General features: G+C 33.2%; 1 protein-coding gene across 2 annotated transcripts in view; it reads right to left on the bottom strand.

The window, feature by feature from the left end:
- The window catches only part of LOC119539802 (pleckstrin homology domain interacting protein), a 143,627-nt gene that overhangs the window by 24,631 nt on the left and 97,991 nt on the right, over positions 1-21,005 (bottom strand). For both annotated transcript variants that reach the window (XM_037843591.1, XM_037843590.1), the window contains exons 24-32: positions 18,659-18,778; positions 17,186-17,293; positions 16,546-16,670; positions 16,336-16,418; positions 12,812-12,923; positions 12,564-12,625; positions 5,218-5,373; positions 3,472-3,592; positions 628-753 (exon numbers count right to left, since the gene is read on the bottom strand). In XM_037843591.1, coding sequence (XP_037699519.1) covers positions 628-753; positions 3,472-3,592; positions 5,218-5,373; positions 12,564-12,625; positions 12,812-12,923; positions 16,336-16,418; positions 16,546-16,670; positions 17,186-17,293; positions 18,659-18,778 — 1,013 coding nt within the window. The remainder of the gene's footprint in view (positions 1-627; positions 754-3,471; positions 3,593-5,217; positions 5,374-12,563; positions 12,626-12,811; positions 12,924-16,335; positions 16,419-16,545; positions 16,671-17,185; positions 17,294-18,658; positions 18,779-21,005) is intronic.

The following is a 21,005-nucleotide window of genomic DNA, read 5'->3' as shown; positions in this document are numbered from 1 at the left end:
TTGAGAAGGTTCAATTTATTCTGTAATTACATGAAATCCATGAGACAAGGAAGGAAAAGTGCTACTGCCTTAATAACTTATACTTGTCACCCTTGCTAAGGGATTGATGAATTTGAGAAAGGAAGGAGAATCTTGGAAGTTAAACTCAGTTCCCTACTGTTCTACTTAAATACTAGTCAGTAAACTTGGCAGGGACAATATAGTGTTAAGACAAAAGGACCTCAAATCAGATGGCAGATACTCATTTACTGTCCAACCTGAGACAAGGTTGAAACCTCAGTTTCCTCAAACTGTAAACTACAGAAGCACTAATTAATATCCAACAGTACACGCTTAATAAAAGTTAACTATTACTAGTTATTATTGTCCAACAGTTGGATTTAGAAAAAGATATTGTATGATGTTTACTGTAGCACAAAGCTTTTAATGAGTGAATAAAAAATTAAAGGCAGTAATGATTTCATAATTACATTTTACTTTAGACATAAATGATTCCTATTTTGAGTGCAAATGTATGTGGCAGCATGAATCAAAAATAGTATTTTATATTTTGACATTTACATTTCAATTCTTTTGTATTTTAAAATATTGCCAGTAATTATAATTAAATACAAAAAAATAACTCACTTTATAAAATGTAGAAGAAGATCAGTGACAAATTTAGCAGATTTCACAATAGGACTTCCGGGCTCATTAAATGTTCGTGTATTATGCTCTATATATCGAACTTCCCACATTAGGGAAGAAACCCGCCTTTAAACAAACAAAATACAGAAGTCTCAAACTCATTATATTTAGAAATGTGTGTGCACAATTGAAAACTTAAGACATTCTCACTTCTCAATTTCAGTCTCAAATCAATCACAGAACCCACATCTTAAAAACAAACAAACAAAAAAGCCATTATCAAAACAGTATGACATCATTTGTGTTAGGAGAGTAGCAACATTAACTATGTATTTGCACAAAGGATGTCTGAAATGAGACACACTAGACTATCAACAGTGCCTTCCTCTGGGGTGGGAGAATGTTTTGAGGGCAAGGGTTGGCAGGAAAAGAAACAGTGGGGCTTTCAGTTTTGGCTTTACATGTATGTCATGTATGTCTCATAAGCATATCTGACTGTTACACAAAAAAAAAGGAAACAACTTTAATTCAATACCAGTTACCAAATGACAAAAAATGAAAAGCTAATAGACAGCCTACTGATGAGACATGAAAACATGATGAGCATGTTAGGTCACCAAGAAACCTAGCTAAATAATTATTTTCTGAATGCTGGATTAACAGTGTGAAAATAAATTCTGAATGTTCATTATTTTATTTCTGTAAGTTAAGGAAAATCCAAAAAGTTCTGAGGATATCATCCAATATGGGGTACCACTTGAAATAAGAAAATACTCAGAAAATCTTACTGATTTATGAACAGAAATACATATTAAATGTGGAATAAAAAAATCGTTAAGTATATATAAATGTGGGTATACAGAGAAGCTCACAGAAAAGTTTCCGGGCATTTCAAATAGCATTTACAAGGCTCATTCACATAACAGAAAATTATAAAATAAGGCATTAGATTAATAGCACCAGGGCAAACTGATAATAGCTTAACAAGAGACTGAACTACAAATATCAGAGAGGAAAATCAAAAACTATAGGAAGTCTAAAGTCAATGAATAAAGGAGGAAGCAAAAAAGGCCTCAGAAAGTGAAATAGCACCTGAAGGCATCACTGTATTAAATTAGAACATAACTCAGGTCTATAACTATACTATCAGATTGGAGAATAGGGAGGTTTCTAATTTACATTACGTTTTGTATTTCAAAAGTTTTTTCCTAAATCTGTTAAAAAGTTAGGCTAATACCAAAAAAGCCTATTTAAGCTGTAATGTATCTTGAAATACAGTACACCTTAGCAATTATCATGTTGCACAGTGTTTCTATGAGAAAGTATGTCTATAACAATAGTGGGAGAAGCCAGCAGCTTATCTTCCTAGCTGTAGTCCAACAACTAGAGTAGAGGAACAACTCTTTCTCTCCCTCTCACCCCTCCCATGTCTTGTTCCATCTCTGAAGCACCAGGTAACTTCTAAGGTACAGCAATTTAGGGGTTTAGGGAGAAAGAGGGATATAGTTAAGAATTTCTTCTCCATTTTTTCTCTAAAACTGCTAATGTAGGATGTTCAAACAGATTTTAGATTTAAGGTATACTTCAAGGACAGAATGGGTGGGAGAGACATTTCATAGGTGATTTCCTCATTTCTCTGCTCTTAACAAATATCAACGAAGCAACAGCAGGTATACCTAACAAGATCAGAGAAATCATCAGAACCTGAAGTCTAGTATCTTAAGCTTTCTTTATTCCAGTGACTCTCAACCAGGTTTTATTTTGCACCACCCCCCTTTCCCAGGAGACAATTTTGGTTGTCATAACCAGGGTACTGCTACTGGCTTCTAGTAGTTAGAGGCCAGGGATACTGCACAGGAAAGTCCCTCACAGAGAACGATCTGATCCTAATTGTCACTAATGCTGCTGCTGAGAAAACCTGCTTTAATCAGTAAGATATAACAAATGATGTTTTCAGTGCCAGGTATACCGAAGTACAAAATTGCAATTATAACTTAAGTAATAAAAAGAACCAAAGGCATATTTTATATTGAAAAATACGAGTACAAAATATGAACAGAAACATCCCTGAGTTAAAATGAAGGATAAAACTGGTCACAAGAGTTTTGATGCAACATTACTTAAATCAAAATGTTGTGAACCTGTTAAGTAAAAGTGAAATAAGAAAGATGAAAAATAAATGTACAGTTTCATCATTCTGTGAAAACTATATATTTAAATTCATTTTTTGACAAAACATTTTAGGCAATAAACCTACAAAGCCTGTCTAAGATTAAAAACTCAATGTTTATCCAAATTGTTGACTTGAAGAAGAAAACCAATTAACTGAAACTGCCTGCAAGCCAAAATTACAACAACTATGGAAATATTCTGAATTATTCCTAATTATATTTTAATAGATGAATGTTCACTTTTCATTAAGTCTTCATAAGCTGAATGTTATCAAAATAAGAAAAAAATACACTTTTATGTTATTCTAAGAAAAATCCATGAACAAATGTTTTAATGCTTTACCTATGAAAAAATTAAATGTGTTGGCTAGCTTTATAAATACAATATGAAGGCAGTGAACATCAAATCATATTAGTAAAATAGTAAAAAATTGTATTCAGGAATTGTATTCCAATTGTGGTCTACAGATCAGCAGCATCAGCATCACTTACTAGAAATGTACAATCTCAGGTCCCACTACAAACCTACTGAATCAGATTCTGTGTTTTAACAAGATCGTCAGGTTATCCAAAGCACACGCAAGTCTGAGAAACACTGTTATAGAAGATCAGTGAATGAGTGAAAGGATCATTCAGCTTTTCTTTGGTAGCAGCTATATCAACTGGTTCTAACCTGTAAAACCTGTTTTCCAGTCTTTGCTTAATTGTACTCAGGTCGGTTGGATATGCCACTACAGTACAATACATAGGATAGGCTTGCAGATCCACTGGGGCCACAAATGCAGAAGCAATATCTAAAATAAAATAAAAATAAAATAAAATAAAATAATTTAGCACTGCTTAAAGTCTAAGAATTCTGCCAGAATTAAGACCTAGTAAGTCTTAATGCCCGTAACTATCAGTCTGGCCACTGTCTTTTTACAGAAAATTCACACATTATAGCTGACATAAAGAAATGTCTCATTTTTATTATGGCAATATTTACATTACAAAATTCTAGGGATATTTACTGCTATTCATAGATTCCTATGGAGAGATGATAAACACATCTGACCTAATAAGAACATACTTGTACATTTCTATAATTAGCATCTAGCCATTCCTGAATCTGTATATTACAATGCTTTTGACAAATCCATTCTACCAACAACAGGATAACAACACACTGCATTCCAACAAAACCTTTGACTTTCTCAAAATTTAGCACTTTATCTCCTTTTTATAATATTATTCTGAAAAATCAGAGAAGTAGAGAAGAGGAAACTTATCTATAAATTAAAATGACTCAACGGCACCTAGTTATTGTTGCTCCCCATTTTTTGCTCATTTCCATATAGTATTAAAACTGCTTCATATCCTAAAATACTTCCAAAATTATTTAAGACAATATTAAGAAAGTGTTGCCACTATATAAATAAAAGATTTCAGGTAAGATTATCACATAATATGCTTCTCCAGTATCTTCAACTCTTCTTAATCTTATAAATTTTTCTCTACAATCTTTGAAACAGATTCCTTACTGACACAGTGGACTGCTGCAAACCATCAAACTAGTCTAGTTAATCTGAAAGCCCAAATTTCAGATCATCAAGTTTTATGGTCATTTTTTCTCTTTTTAATGGAGCAAAGCAGTTCACATAAAAGCCTCCCCTCATCTTAGAAAGTTTGTATGTACACAAAATTAAGGAGAAAATTGATGTAGTGTCCCATATAATCATAATTCAGCTTTCAACCCACATCCTCCAATTCCCACCATGTCATCGTGAAATTACATCATTTTGACAAATTGGATTGTAGCAGACCCAGATTTTCCATAACTCTCTCTGGCATTTCTGGGAGGCCTGCATTCTGAAATTCAGCCACAGTAACCCTCCCGCCCCCCACTTATAACTGATTTAGATACGTGAATCCTGTGCAACAAGACCTCACTCAAAAAAAAAAAAAAAAAATGATTCTAATAAAAATGTTTGAAAACCACTGAGTTACGGTATTGTGAAAAAATCTGTTTGAATTATCTGTAAAATTGCTTCAAACTAGTTGATGGATTTGTATTCTGAAGATACATATTTTCTCAAGGAAGTAGGAAGTGAAGACATCAGTATAGAGTGAGGGGAAAAGTTATGGAATTGGGTTTTGAGTGAAATAGCTACTCTAGAGAAAGGAAAGAGAAGCTTATAGATACGCAAACAAATACTGAACAATAATTAAATAAAACCAGAACTAGTTTGATCTCTATTATGTGTGTTTAAATATATCTATGCCCATGTAAGTATAATAATTTAGTATTAGACTAATGATTAATAAAAGTAAAACAGGTTTAAAAAAAAAAAAATTGCTTCAAACTGTAATGGCAATAACTTGGTATAGTTCCTTTTATTTTTCGTCCTGCAAAATCTTTCGATATTTATGTGTTATTTACCTAACGTCATCAATTGGTTTATTCCTGTAACAATTCTTTCACATTCTTCATCCCTAGGGTTCGAACCCCATTCTCCATCAAGAGGTTTATAGATTAATGACCTGCACTCCACATCAGTTAAAGGAACACTGGTACCTAGTTCTTCAGGAAATACAGCTAAAAAATACAAAAAAGCGGATAAGTGAATATATATATATAGCAATTTACTAATATTTATGTTAGCTTTAGAAAGTAGAATTATTATTGTCACAAAACTGAAGTATAATTTTGAAAAGATTCGGTAAATACATTTTTAATTTTTCTTAAAGAAAATTGTATTTCAAGGGTCAACAAACTTTATATTTTTAAAAAGACATTACCTTTATAAATAATTCTCTAGATTATCATTATTACTTCTCCAAAATTACACCTGAAAAGCTGCTCTACAATCAACTTTCAGATGGAGAAAGCATTTCTATAAATTGAAGCAAATTTCAAAGTTTTCTGATTCATAATTTAATATTATATTTACCTTGATAAACCATACACAAAGTGAAAATGAACTAAAGTGGTATTTTTCAGGAATATTTCAAGCAAAACCTCAATTTTTTTTTAATGAAAAGAATAAATACTGACAGATGATTCTATGCTTGCTATTGTTAATGACAAAGGTATGCTTTCTGCATGCCTGAATCATTAACATTTTAGCTAAGACAATCATTAGAAGATGGTGGTGACATAAAATCGACAAACGTAGCAAGTGATTTTTCCAATGAACAACATCAAATCAGAGAAACACTGGTAAATATGCCACAAATGGTATATAATCAAAATTCTTAATCCTAAAACAGGGCTTCCAGTTGACCAATAAGATGGCCTAAGATGATCCAGGGTCCCAACTTGACACAGAATGTTTGAACAACTAGCAAAAACCAGCAGAGTCATCTGCTCAAAACTCAAGAAAACAGTTAAGAGTTGCAGTAACTGAATGATTGCCAAATGAAGAGAATGAAGCTTTAAAACAGTAGGAGATGCTCATAGTGCACTTGCTGGCCCCTTTACCATCTCCTCATTGGGGTGGTGTGGCGCCAAGGTGCACTCCTATTGTGGTGTCTGGCCCTGCTCTGGAGGGAGCAGAGTTAACTCCTACATACATACTACAGTGCCTGTATGTCAGTGTCAATCCATGCAATGGGAGCCTGTAAGACTGAACCAGGAAATTCACCTCTGGCTCACCCTCCTAGAATTTGCCAGGCAAGCAGAAGTAGCTGGCAGATAGCTAAAGCAATGTAAGAAACAATTAATTCAAAGTGGCCTAGGGCAAAGGATTACCTGCTCTAAGTAATACAACAGAGCACTCAGTAAGGGGAGAAAGTCAATTTCATAGGGAGCAGATGGAGTATTCAAATTCCTGTAAACAGGGGAATTCCTAAACACAACAAACACAAATCTAGGACATGACACAGGATCAGAAAAGACATGGAGAACCATGTACATCACATTTGCTAGGCTTCGTATTTGGCGTATAAAGTAAAATAAAATGGTTGCCTACATTTGGGCACTGCCAGACAAGACCCCTTTCTGAGAAGAGATTTTCCAGAAAAAAAAAACAATTGACCTGCAGGAGCTTTCTGAGAAAACGGAAGGCACTTTACAAAGTTGCAGATAAGCAACAATGGGGATAAACCAGTTTCGATCCAGTTGAGGTAGCGTATCAAAATGGCAAGCATACCATACTAATCAATGTATAGGTGCTCACTAGTTCTTAAGACACCTCTATGTAAAACTGAAATTTAACATCAATCAGAACTGTATCCCCTTGACTGCTTCCATGTTTATCCTACATGAACTTCCTCTGTCCACTCCCTTAGCAGAGTTCCCTTCTTCTTTCTGAATGGAATGCTAATTCATGAATTGTTCAATAAAGCTGTGAGATTCTAAATTGCATGACAAGGTTTTCTTTTAACAGAGGGCTAACTCTGAAGGACAGTACCAGGCAACTCAGAGCCAATTTGCAAATACTGACAGGAGTGTTTTTATTTGCTTTCTTTTTGTTACCTCCTGGCACTCCAGGAAATCTGTCATATCACTGGTTGGATAAAACCTTAAAAAACAAACATAGGCAGAAAAGCATCCACGAAGAAGACTCCGGCAACTGTCCCTGCCCATGCTCCCTTCTCCCTCTGCCACGCCATGAACATAATAGTTCTTCAAGTCTGCAAAAAAAAAATGGCCTCCAATAAACTACATTGTAAAAAATGGGAAAGCAGCAGAATGGAAAGGGTAAAAAAGTTGAAGAGGCAGAGCCTGAAATATTCGTGGTGGAAAAAGTACTGGATCGATGTGTAGTGAATGGGACAGTGGAGTATTTCCTGAAGTGGAAGGGATTTACAGATGCTGACAATACTTGGGAGCCTGAAGAAAATTCAGATTGCCAGACTTAATTGAAACATTTCTTGATCGCAAAAAGCTGGTAAAGAAAAAGAAGGTACAAAAAGAAAATCTTTTTCTGACAGTGAATCTGATGACAGCAAATCAAAGAAGAAAAGAGATGCTGCTGACAAACAAAAGGCCTTGCTAGGGGTCTTGATCCTGAATGCATAACCGGTACCACAGACAGCAGTGGAGAATTAATGTTTCTCATGAAATGGAAAGATTCAGATGAGGCAAACCTGGTGCTAGTAAAAGAGGCAAACATGACATGTCCTCAAATTGTAACTGTTTTTTATGAAGAGAGACTAACTTAGCATTCTTGTCCAGAAGATGAAGGTCAATAATTGTTTGCATTGCTTTATATATATATAAATCCGGTCTTGGTTTTTTGATTTATTAGTGTGAATAACAACTATGTTCTAATGGAAATCAAATTTGATATGTTTGTTTTGAAGTAGTATTATTGGGAGAGTTGTTATCACTGGTTACTTTAACAAATAAAAGCTTTCTGTAGTTGCTTCATCTAAAAAAAAAGACATCAGGGATGAAAATGCAGAATTAACAGTTTAAAATGTACACTGTGCAACAAAAGATAACAAGAAAAATAAAGAAACATCCAAAGAAGAAGATACAATATCCAGAAACTATCAACGAAAATGACCAGACTTTGGACATACTTTTAAAAAATGATCTTCAATATGTTCAAGGGGAAAAAGGACAACACAGAGAAAGAACTAAAGGATATCTGAAAAACAAAGAAGGAAGAACAGGAGAATCTCAATAAAGAGAGAGAAAGTTTAAAAAGGAACCAAACAGAACTGCTGCAGATGAAGACTGCAATAAAGTGAAAAATTCCCTAGAGGGTTTCAATAGCAGATTGGAGCTGGCAGAAGAAATAAGCAGTGAACTAGAAAGACGACAACAGAAAAGATTCCAGCCAAGGAGCAGAAAAAGAAGAGAAAGAGAAAGTGAACAGAGTCTTTAGAGACCTGAGACCTGTGGGACATCACCAAGAGTAACAATATACACATTATGGGAGTCCTGGAAGAAGAAGAAAAAGAGAAAGGAACAGAATGAAGATTCAAAGAAATAAAGGCAGAGAACTTCCAAATTAAATGAAAGACAAAAATATGCACATTCAACAAATATTATGGACCTGAAACAAGATAAACTGAGAGAGTCACATGATTTTTTAGCTACTAGAGCTAAAAAACAAATTCAGCAAAGCAGCAGGATACAAGATCAACATGCAAAAATCAGTAGTACAATAGTAATGAACAATGTGAAGAGGAAATCAAGAAAAAACTTCCATTTACAATAGAAAGAAAAGAATCAAATATCTAGGAATATATTTAACCAAGAATGTAAAAGACCTATACACAGAAACTACAAACATTGTTAAAATAAATCAGAGAAGACTAAATAAATGGAAGGACCTTCCGTGGTTATGTACTGGAAGGCTAATATTGTTAAGATGTCAGTTCTACCCAAAGTGATTTACAGGTTCAATGCAATCCCAATCAAAATGACAACAGCCTTGAGGCTAGGCCTGCTTAAAACTGTGCCTAAGTGTCTCCTGAATGCCTCTTTGTTGCTCAGACGTGGCCCTCTCTCTCTAGCTAAGCAAACTTGACAGATGAAATCACTGCCCTCCCCATTACGTGTCAATACCCCTGGCAACATGGAATATGACTCCTGGGGAGGAATGTGGATCCAGCATCGTGGGATGGAGAACATCTTCTTGACCAAAAGGGGGATGTGAAATGAAATGAAATAAGTTTCAGTGGATGAGAGATTCCAAGAGAAGCCAAGAGGTCACTCTAGTGGGCACTCTTAACACACAATATAGATAACCCTTTTTAGGTTCTAATGAATTGGAATAGCTAGCAGTAAATAACTGAAACCATCAAACTACAACCCAGAACCCCTGAATCTTGAAAACAATTATATAAAAATGTAGCTTATGAGGGGTGACAACGTGACTGGGAAAGCCATGTGGACCACAACTCCCCTTTGGACACTGCATGGATGGATGAGTAGAAAAACGGGGGCAAAAAAAACACAAAACACAAAAAACAAAACACCCAGTGTTCTTTTTTACTTTAATTGTTCTTTTTCACTTTAATTTTTATGCTTATTACTTTTTTGTGTGTGGTAATGAAAATGTTTTAAAAATTAATTTTGGTGATGGATGCACAACTATATGGTGGTACTGTGAACAACTGATTGTACGCTTTGTATGACTGCATGGTATGTGAATATTTCTCAATAAAATTGAATTATTAAAAAAAATGTCAACAGCCTTCTTTGCAGAAATGGAAATTTACATGAAAGGGTAAGTGGCCCTGACTAGTCAAAGCCTTCTTGCAAAAGCAGAATGAAGTTGGAGGACTCACCTGATTTTAAAACTTATCAAAAAGCTACAGCAATCAAAATAATACTGGCACAATGACACACATATAGAGCCATGGAATTTAAATGAGTTCATAAATACACCCTTACAACTACAGCCAACTGATTTTTGACATGGGTGCCAGGGCCACTCAATAGGGAAATAATAATCTCTTCAGCAAATGATGCAGGGAAACCTCTGTATCTTTATGGAAAAGAATGAAGGTGGACCCCTACCTCGCATCATATACAAAAATGAACTCGGAATGGATCAAAGACCTAAATACAAGAAAAAAAATTATAAAACATGGAGAAGCATCTTCAGGACCTTTTTAGACAATGATTTCTCAGACTTAACACCAAACGCACAAACTAAAGAAAAAAGACAGGTAAATGGGACTTCATCAAAATTAAAAGCCTTGGTGTAAAAGACTTCATCATGGAAGTAAAAAGATAACCTACAGAATGGGAGAAAATATTTGGAAACCACATATCTGACAAAGGTTTAATACCCAGAATATAAAAAGAAATCCCACAACTCAGTTACAAACCCAATTAAACAATAGGAAAAAGAGTTAAACACTTCTCCAAAAAAGATATACAAAGGCCAATAAACACCTGAAAAAACTCTCAGCATCATCATCCATTAGGAAAATGCAAATCAAACCACAATGCCACAATTTCAATAGTAGCCTGCTAGAATGGCTACTATTAAAAACAAACAAACAAACAAAAAACAGAAAATAACAACTATTGGAGAGAAACAGGGACATGTGTTTACTGTTGGTGGGAATGTAAAATGGGACAGCCACCAGAGAAAATAGTTTGGCAGTTCCACAGAAAGCTAAGTATCAAACTGCCATATGACCTGGCTATACCACTTCTAGGTAAATAACCAAAAGAATTAAAGGCAGGGACTCGAACAGATATTTGTACACCAATGGTCATAGTGGTGTTATTCACAACTGCCAAAAGACAGAAGAAACCCAAGTGTCCATGAACAGATTAATGGATAATCAAAATGTGGCCCATATACAAAATGGAATATTTTCAATCATAAAAAGGGATGAAGTTCTGATACATGCTGTCAACACTGATGAACTCTGAAGACATGTTGAGTGAAATAATCCAGAGAAAAAAGGCCAAATATTGTATCATTTCACTGACTTGAAATAACTAGAATAAGGAAATTCATATAGTCAAAAATGAGAATTCAGGTTACCAGAATATGGGGAACAAGCAGGTAATGCTTCATTGACAGTTTCTGTTTGAGGTCATGGAAAAGTTTTGGTAATGGATGGTGGTGATGGTAGCACAACACTGCAAATTTAATTTACATCACTGAATCATATATTTGAGTGCTTTTAAGGGAAAATTTTAGGTTATATATATATATATTACTAGAACAAAAGTTTTTTAAAAACCCAATATAGGAATATACAACGCAGTGACCCTAATGTAAACTAATTAATGGTATAAATATAATAGTGTTTCATCAATTCTAACAAATGTACCATACTAATCTAAAGTGTCAATAATAGGGAAAACTCTGGGGAATGTAATATGGGAAATCTGTATTTTTGCATGATTTCCTATAAACCTACAACTTCTATATAATGAAAAATTAAAAAAAAAATTCTTCTTCCTCACAACCTGTAATTAACTTTATATGTGCCTGTATTTAAATAGAACAAAAACAATAAAACAATACAAACAGCTACACAGACACATAATTAGGTAGGAAACAACCAGTAAATTAACATTACCAATTCATTTCTAAAAATACCAAAGGTATTACAACACCAATTATTTCATCTCTCACATTCACAATGGTCCAATGTGACTTCAAATTCAAATTCAAGACAAATGAGACCAGAAGATAAGTCTGTAATGTGGCTATATGTTATAGTTTAAATAGCTCTAAGTTAGCACTGAGATGATAAAATACAGTACTGATTTTAAATTCTGGAAGTGATAATTTCTGTGAAATAAGAAAAGGTCTTACACAACATTAGTATCACCATTTTCTCACTTCAAAGTTTACTGAGAAAGTATCAGACTACACCACTTCAAAACTTAAGTTCTAAGAATATATATTTTTTGAGACTTGAAGGAACTTGTAAGGATCACACAGATAGAAGATGCAAGGTTATGTATCTATGTCTGTGCAGTTTAAAAACCTGAACTCTTAATGCATTATACTGCTTTAAGCATTCTGCTGAAGTTACAAAAATGTCTTTGCACCCAAATGCTTGCCTTCTTGTGGTAAATATAAGAAAACACTTTCATACTTTGTTGTAGTTAATTGTGATCATCCCTGTTAGATTATTAGTTCCAAATGGGCAAAGATTACTGTCTATCTTGTTTGCTGCTGCACTTCCCCTAACTCTGGGGTAAATAGTAAGCGAGCAATAAATATTTGCTGAATGAATACTTTCTATTTGATTCTCACAGCAACCGTATGTAGTAGCAAGTTAGCAAATCAGATTTCTTATTTAAGAAATTAATTCTACAATGCAGACACAAAAAAATGTTAAACTTACCATTATTAGGTATAAGCTCCATATCCCAAGGACTCATCTTTTCTGTATCTCCATTGTCCCAGCTTAAAGGAAGGAAAATCTTATATTTAAAAAAAAGTAATATTGTATTATGATTTTTATAAACACACTATAAAAATAATTGTTTGATGCTTAAAGAAGTTAAATGAGATCTTTATCACTTTATTAATAGATTGAAAAAATTTCAAGGTAAGCCAGGCTGAACTAAAATACAACAAATATTTCCTTACCAAACATTATAGCACTGAAACAAACTGTCAGGGTACTCAAGTTGAAGAGGTTCCTGACTTTCAATTGTTCCAAACCACCAAGCATCATCTATGACTGATCTGAAACGGTCACCTGGACAAGAACAAAAGCCATCTCATTACTCTGAAATGTCTTGTTACTGTTTCTGCTTTCCCCCAAAGTATACCTTGAAAATATTTAACCTGCCTGTAAAATTTTGGAAGACATATAAAATGCAACCTATCTATTAGAAAGAAAAAAGACCAGAAAAATTGATAGAGTTTTTTAATAATCATATTTGAAGTTTAAGTGAATTATCATTTTCCATTTCTACTTCTTTTAGATTTTATTAGAGTTTGGAAAAATTCACTTTTACCTTACCATTTTACCAATCTAACATTTTAAATTTATCATAGCAGTATGCCTAAACTTTTTACGCAAGTAAAAATATACTTTAGATAATTTCTGTAGGCAAGTTTCCCCAATGAACACTTCATCCTAAAATCAACAAAAACAAAGCAAAGAAAAAATCCAACCTGCCTTTTTTTATCCCAATCACCCCTATGTAGAACAGCACTTATATAGACTCATTTTCCCTTTCCTATAAAACAAAAATCAATAAAAATAACTACTCATTGTAAAAACAGCATTGCTTGTATCCATTTCCTTACCCACTTATATTCAACTGTTACCATTTTACTAAAACTGCTTTCCCTACAGTCTCTCAATAACATACAAATGCTATAGAGCCTTTTCTTTGTCTAAATCTCAGCTCCTCTCTGTGTCATATGAAAACTAAACCACTTTTCTTTTTGCAATAGTTCCCTTCCTTGACTTTCACAGTAATTAGTATTTTTCCCTTAGTAAGCAGATGTTAGAAGCTGAAAGACTCAGGTTCAAATAATATATATGTGTGACTCTGAACAAATTAGTTATTTTAGAGCTTCATTTTTTCTTACTTGTAAAATAAAAAAGGTGATAGCTACTTCATGGTAGTTTTTGAGGAGTGGTTTCTATTAAGGTACTACTTATATGTTTCACCCATAATTAAGGACAAATGGGTCAAGCTGCCACTTATCTTTAACAACTCCTATGAATCAGTTTTATTTTCAAACCTATTACAATAATAATATTTATGTTCTCTCTCTGTTTTTTAACCAAAAATGGATTTAAAAAGTTTTTTAATGATATATAGCACAAAATGAATTAAAAATTAGAAAAACAAGGTGAAAGAAATACCAGGTTATACATTTGGAACCAAATTTCGATTCATGCATTCTAACAGAAAACTGTAAGAGAGAAACATGACCTATTACTAGATTAAAATTCTCTAATTATTCCCCAAATGCATAACTATTAGTGACACTGAGCTAGAGAACAGCTACTATATAATTTAATAAAAAGCACTCTAGACAACACTAGGACCTTAGAGTAAAAATAATGGTCAGTTTCACAGAGCTATTTCTTATGCACCTAACAGACTGGAAACATTATGCTGAAGAGAAATACTGGGTAATGTATACCTAACCACATTAAACAACATCTGTACAATAATAACAATGAAGTAGAGCAAGAAATGAAGTCCACCATTCAGAGTAAGCCTTAAACATTTCTGTGGACAGGCTAAAATAAAACATTGTATTAATGTACTTTTAAATGGCAGTTTGTAGGTAGATGCATGTATCTTAAAAAATAAAAGATAAAGTAGATATTAACTTTTAGAAGAAATACTAATCTGCTAATTTAGGGAAAAAGTATAATTAAGATCAAAATGAGAAAACTGCATTGTTCTTTACTTTGACATATCTCTTTAATTTTTCTAATGCTTGCCACATTCCTTTGCCTAGGTTATCATCAGCTCACTTCTGGAATATTCCTGGACTTGGATCTCTAATATCTTTCTGCAATTTACTGACAGACGCATGTTCTTAAAAAAAAAAACCTAAAATTTATTTTATCAAATTATGCATGCAAATGGTCTAAGAAAATTAAAATGTACCAAAAGCTTAACACTGAAAACAAAAGAAACACTTTTAACCCTTTTAACTATTTCTTCTTGATCTACAGATTTCTAAATAATGACTATACAGCCGTTTCTTCACTTATCAAGTGTAGATAATACTTATGTATCTTCTATTAATATAGATAATAATGTCTCTTATAATATCCCTTTCCCCCACCCAAAAAATACAATGTAACTGTACAGAAAAGGTATGTGTGTTATGATATAATTTATATTCACTCGTTCTTTACCATGACTACGTAAGTATTGTTTGCTAGTGGGCCAAATAGTATACAATTCCTTTCTTGGATAATTTTGTTTTTCCTAAAATTAATAATTGTTCCTTTTTTTTAAAAGTTCAGTTTTCTCTCAATTTATGATTAAGTCTTGCCACATTCTCTAACACCTCAAGCTGTAAAACACTTTAATATAAAAATTTCCCACAAAGCCAAACTTGTTAGCTAATTTACTGGTTCCATTTTTTTTTTCACTGTATGAAGAGTTCCCTCTTGGAGCACTATGTCTTTGGGACTGGTTGTTTTTTTAGGCTTTAATGTATAGCTGCTATCCTGAGACTTCTTTTGACTGTTATCTGGGAATTTTTTTGCCTCTTTTTTTGTTCTGGATTTTTTGTTTGCTGTGGATTCCATGTCTTTCCCTCTTTTGGTTTACTCCCTCATTTGGTGGAACACATCTTTCAAAGCTTCCAGAGAAATGCTGTATGGGATGTAAATTTTTTGGTAACTCTCATGTCCCTAATTTTGATAACTTACATCTCCCTAATTTCTCTTTTTAAACCACAGATGTAAATTTCTAAGTTTATCAAGACCAACCAAGGAAAGACAAATCATGACACCAGTGACTTCTAATAACACTAGAGAGGGAATGAAGTGGTAGACCAACTGATGTACTTTTTCAAACCACATATGCAATATATGCACCATACCTCAATTCCAGTAAACATTGTTCTGTCTGAAATTTTTGAGAGAACTACTCTACTGAATAGCACACATCCATCTGTAGATAAATGAACATATCTCAAATACTTGGAGACCTTAAGGATTTTAAAGTTTCTTCAGTCTTATTTTCCAAGTTAATTTTAAAGATTGGCAACAGAGTTAATCAAAGAAAAAATGTCAGTTTAGCTTTAACCCTGATGCAAATAAATAGTTTGAACCAGAAATTTCTTTTGACTTCTAATTTGAATTACAACTAATTTTGAATAGATAAAAAACTCAACTCAATATGCAAAAAAGCAGAAAGGAAAGCATTTTAACAGTCACCTAATAAAAGAGAGAAAATATATGGTATTTCAGCATCCACGAGATTAAAGTATTTTACATTTTTAAACAAAGGTTAAAAAAAATACCTCTGACACAATATTATTAATTAGCTATTAACATTCCTATAAGTGGCAATAAGATTTCTCTGATTATCTTTTTCTAAATTATGAAAATCACTAAATTCCTTATTAAATTAAAAATGACATATCAAACACCTATGGCTGCTAAATAAATTACCCACCTATATTCCACCGTCTATATTTTGCATCATCAAATTGTTGTCTCAAGACTAGGAAATCTATAACATCAGGCATATCATGGTATCTAAATACAAATAGAAACAAATTAGGCCAAATATCTAATAATATCTAAAAGACATTCAAATTTATCTAAATATTATAAAACACTCAACAATACTAAGAAGCCACTGCTTTTTTTCAAGAGTCCTTACTTCATGGTAAATGATCCGCCTGTTAGTTTACCAGTATCAGGATCTAGGAAAGCCAATTTAAGGCAGCAAAGGGTAGGCAATCCCACTTCATACTTTATGCCAACTATTTTCATCAGTTCTTGCTCCTGAGAAAGATTCAGAAAGAAACCATCTTTACAAAATAAAACACAAAATAAATTACTAAACGTGATCAAGAAAAACATTTCTTGGTTTTAATCTTGATCTTGGAAATAACTGCTCTGTATGTATAAAAATTCGTTTATTCATTGAGCTGTATTCTTAACATACACACACTTTATTGTGAGCAAGCTATAACTCAATTAAAAAGTAAAAACAGAAAAAAAATAAGGAAAATTTACTAATAAGAGTTTTCCAACACACTTCCAAAGACCTTTAAATAATTTTGAACTACTGCTGAAAAATACAGAAATACTTAACGTTACAAATACAAAGTTTACCTTAGACATTAGTATTATCTAACTTTCACTACAGCTACATTTTGTCCCGAACTTAAAAACTGTATCAGAGCATGCAAATTCAGTCAATCTTGTGTTCTTGACTGAAACAATAACACAATTTTCCCCATAATCCGTAACTGCATCTTCTTGGTTTACTAAAAAACAATAAATAAATACCATACCCGTAGTTCCATTTTATGCCATGGCTGTTTTTTGGGATTGATACTATAAATTTTATTTTTCCGGGCCATTTCAACATATGCTTCATGTCCTTGTCGGAAATAATAAACCTAGAATGCAAATAAAGTCACAATTTAAAAACTCCATGAAAAGTACTAGCTATAACTTCAAAGAGAAGCTAATTTCCTTTAGGCTAAAAGAAATTCTAATAATTTGTTTTTTCCTCCTCTCTTCCTGTTTTGCTAATGTCATTTAATCATAATCAAAGTGTTCTACACACAACTAATACTTATTAATATATTATTGTTTATTATTATTACTAATAAACAGAATACTAAGAAGTTAAGATGAGAAGTTATTTTCACTCAAACTGTGGTTTTTAGTTTCAACATTTTATTCTTGGCTTCAAAATAAGTCAATCTATACTGCATAACATAACAAGTTTATTGTTCACTTCCTTCTGTAGCAAATGGTTAATATATTTACAGAAAACTTTATAATGAAAAATGCATTCATATATATTTATCTTACTTGAACCTCGCATAAATCCCATAGAGAGCAAAGTATATACTTATTCTTAATTTATGAAGATGAAATTTAAGTGACCGCTGGCCTCTGTGCTATAGAACTAGTACTCAAATCAAGTGTTATTCCTACTACTGAAAAACGTAGAGCTTGTAAAAAATTGTTATTCAGTTCTTATAACATTTTGGAGTATTCACTACCCTATATACTTTTATTCCATCCATTAATATAATTACTGTCCTAGTTGTCTGTAACTTCAAACAAAGGAATGGTGCTTAATAATAATGAGCTACCTAATTAACCAACAGTAATTAAACAAAAATCCTAACCACTTTGAAAGGAAATAATTCAACAAAATTACACAATAATCTGGCCATCTAAAGATAATATATATAATTTAATCTCTTCTTGATGCTACAGGATCTGTTAGGATCCATCATTTGCTACCACAATGTGATCATGTTCTGTGTTCTTCATGTACACTGAGGCAAGCAGGATCTATCTCTAAATGAATTACCTTAGACCAATCTTTAATCATTCTTGCACTACTGCTTTACATAGCTAATTAGTGTGCTTTGCTAAAGAAGCCTCTATTTCAATTATTACTGCTAACCTGCTGGATATCACATAATCCTGTTGCTTAACATTTGTGTACAAATTAAGGAGACACGGGGCCTTGATGAGTAAGTTCTTACTTAAACTTTTCATTTTAAATTCATAGGTTCACAATTTAAAATGATGGTGCCAATCATTCTTAAAAATGTAATATTTCTTATTCTAAGATAAAAGAATTTTTAAAAGATTTCATAAATTAGGAACATTATATTTAAATGAAACAAAAAATTCTTAATTGTATTTTGCCTTTAACATACTATACATTTGAGTCTTAAACTAATGTTTAAAAATTACTTAAAAGAACAAATAAAAGATGTTTATAAGTTTGAAAGTACCTCATCACCCATCTGTGGAACAAAAGGACATCTTCGGGGAATAGTATCTGTAATCCATGTTGAAGGCAACCATTCTTCTAACGTCAAACCATTTTCAGTCAGTTCTCCCACAGCCAGTCTCTAAGAAAGTTTAGAGTATTGTAAAGTAATAAAAGTATCCACACTTTAAAATAACTGAAGAGGTAATTAAAAAAAAAAAAAGGGAAAGGGGACCTATGTTCAAAAATTTATATTCTTTAACCATTAGAAAAAACTTATTCTGGGAAGACAGTGGCAGTGTCAGCATTATTTTCAGTCTCTCCAGATTCCTACATGAAAACAGAATTAGATAGCAAAAACAAAAACCCATGGATAACATTTACAACACAACTAGGTGATAAGATATCTCTCAAAAACAAACTGTGTAGTCTCCTTTCCTCTCAAAATATCATCAGTTTGTAAACATTCTGTATAACAAACCAGGACATGCTCTAGTTTTCCACAATTCTAGTCATATATGGTGTAAGAATTTTTGAAACGTATTCTTTGTATTTCTAAGTAGAAGTTACGCAATTGAAATTTTTGGCTCAGTATCAAAACTTTATTCTGTTGTGTTTTTAAAAAGAAGGTAGTAATCACTATGAGTTAATACATGTACACTAAAAGAAGTAATGCCATAAAGGGATATCAGAGAACATTACTTGCAGCAAGTACTGCTATATTTGCTGCCCAATATTCATTTTTATCTCCGTCCTATTAGCTAAACCTTAATTTTGTCCACTGGGGAGAAATATGCACAGCTAAAACACTGTAATTCCTATTCTCCCTTAAAAGTAGAGGAAGCCAGGTGACACAGTTCTGGTCAAAAGGACCTATGAGGAACTCTGCTGTAAAGATAGTTTTACTTTCGTTTTATCTTCTTCCCTTCCTCTTCATTGTACCTTTCTTTCTATCTGGAACACAGATGTGAGACCATACGACAACTATGAAGATCCAAGTTACATGGTGTAGAGAAAGAGCAGGAACCTAGGACAATGGTATCAGGGAGATGTTCCACCTAAACTTCCTAGTTCTCAAATTCATATTCTGTAAGATAGCTGCATTTTAACTGCAATCTTTAACTGATAAAACAAAAAAGGCATGGAATTTAACAACCAATTATAATATTCTTGTTGATTATGTCATAATTAAGGTTTTCCAATTCAACAGAACAATTTCATTTAACATCAATTAAATGAATTATTTGTTCTTTCTTCTTGGTCCTATTTACTCCAACATTTTAAGATAAGGTGAAAACACAGAAGAGGTGCTCATTTAATAGGTAGATAACACAACACTGCATAGGACAGTAGTATTAAAAATTACAGCCATGCTATTATAGACTAGATTGCCTCAGGACATAATGAGTTTCCTCTAACACAGTTGCCCAGAATCATGGGATCCTGATTTTTTTTAATGAATTTATAACAAGTTATAAATCTGATGTGATTACCGAGTCAAAATTTTTCATTTTGAATAATACAGGGTAATGTTTATGCCTCTTTTTGCATATACTTCTTGGGTTTTTCTTGAGTTCCTGTCATATTTCCACCAATCTGTACAGCAGAAATTTGGTTATCACTTTCAGTTTTGGGTTGCCTATAGTTCGATACACATTCCTTTACCGTATCAACCACGCAGATATAAGAGGGGAGAATGTTGCAGGCAGAGGAAAGAGCCAGTGCAAAGGTCCCAAGGTCAGAGTGTTCCTGCTGAGTTTGACTAAGAAACAGCAAAGAGGCCATGTGGCCAAAACAGAGTAGAATGAGGGGTGGGAATAGTACAAGTGGAATGACAGAGGTAAGAGAGGGGTAAAGGCCTTTGGCATTTACTATACGTAAGACAGGTCCACTGGAAAATTTTAGGCAGCAGAACGACATGATCTGACTTACATTTTAAAAGGATATTGGGATGCAGCAGAGCAGGGATTGGCAAACTATCACCCATGATCCAAGTCCGGCCTACCACCTGTTTTTGTAAATCAAGTTTTACTGGAACACAGCCATATCCATTCATTCATGCATTGCATACGGCTGCTTTTATACTACAATGCCAGAATTGAGTAGTTGCTCTCTAGATAAAAAGTTTGCCCATCTCTGCCATGAAAAACAGACCCTAGGAGAAAAAGGGTAAAAGCAGGAAGACATACGGGAAGCTACAATAGTATTGTGAGAATTCATGGTGGCTTGTACCAGACTGGTGGTAGCAGAGATGACAAAAAAACAGTCAGATACGGTATATCTAGAAGACAGAGCCAAGATAATTCACTAATGTATTGGATGTAGAATATGAGAGAAAAAGTGGAATTAAGGCTAACTCTAGGGTTTTT

This window comes from Choloepus didactylus, chromosome 7 (assembly GCF_015220235.1).
Source record: "Choloepus didactylus isolate mChoDid1 chromosome 7, mChoDid1.pri, whole genome shotgun sequence".
Classification (NCBI taxonomy): domain Eukaryota; kingdom Metazoa; phylum Chordata; class Mammalia; order Pilosa; family Megalonychidae; genus Choloepus; species Choloepus didactylus.
The sequence above is the reverse complement of the archived record's forward strand: the minus strand, read 5'-3'. Positions and strand labels throughout refer to the sequence as shown.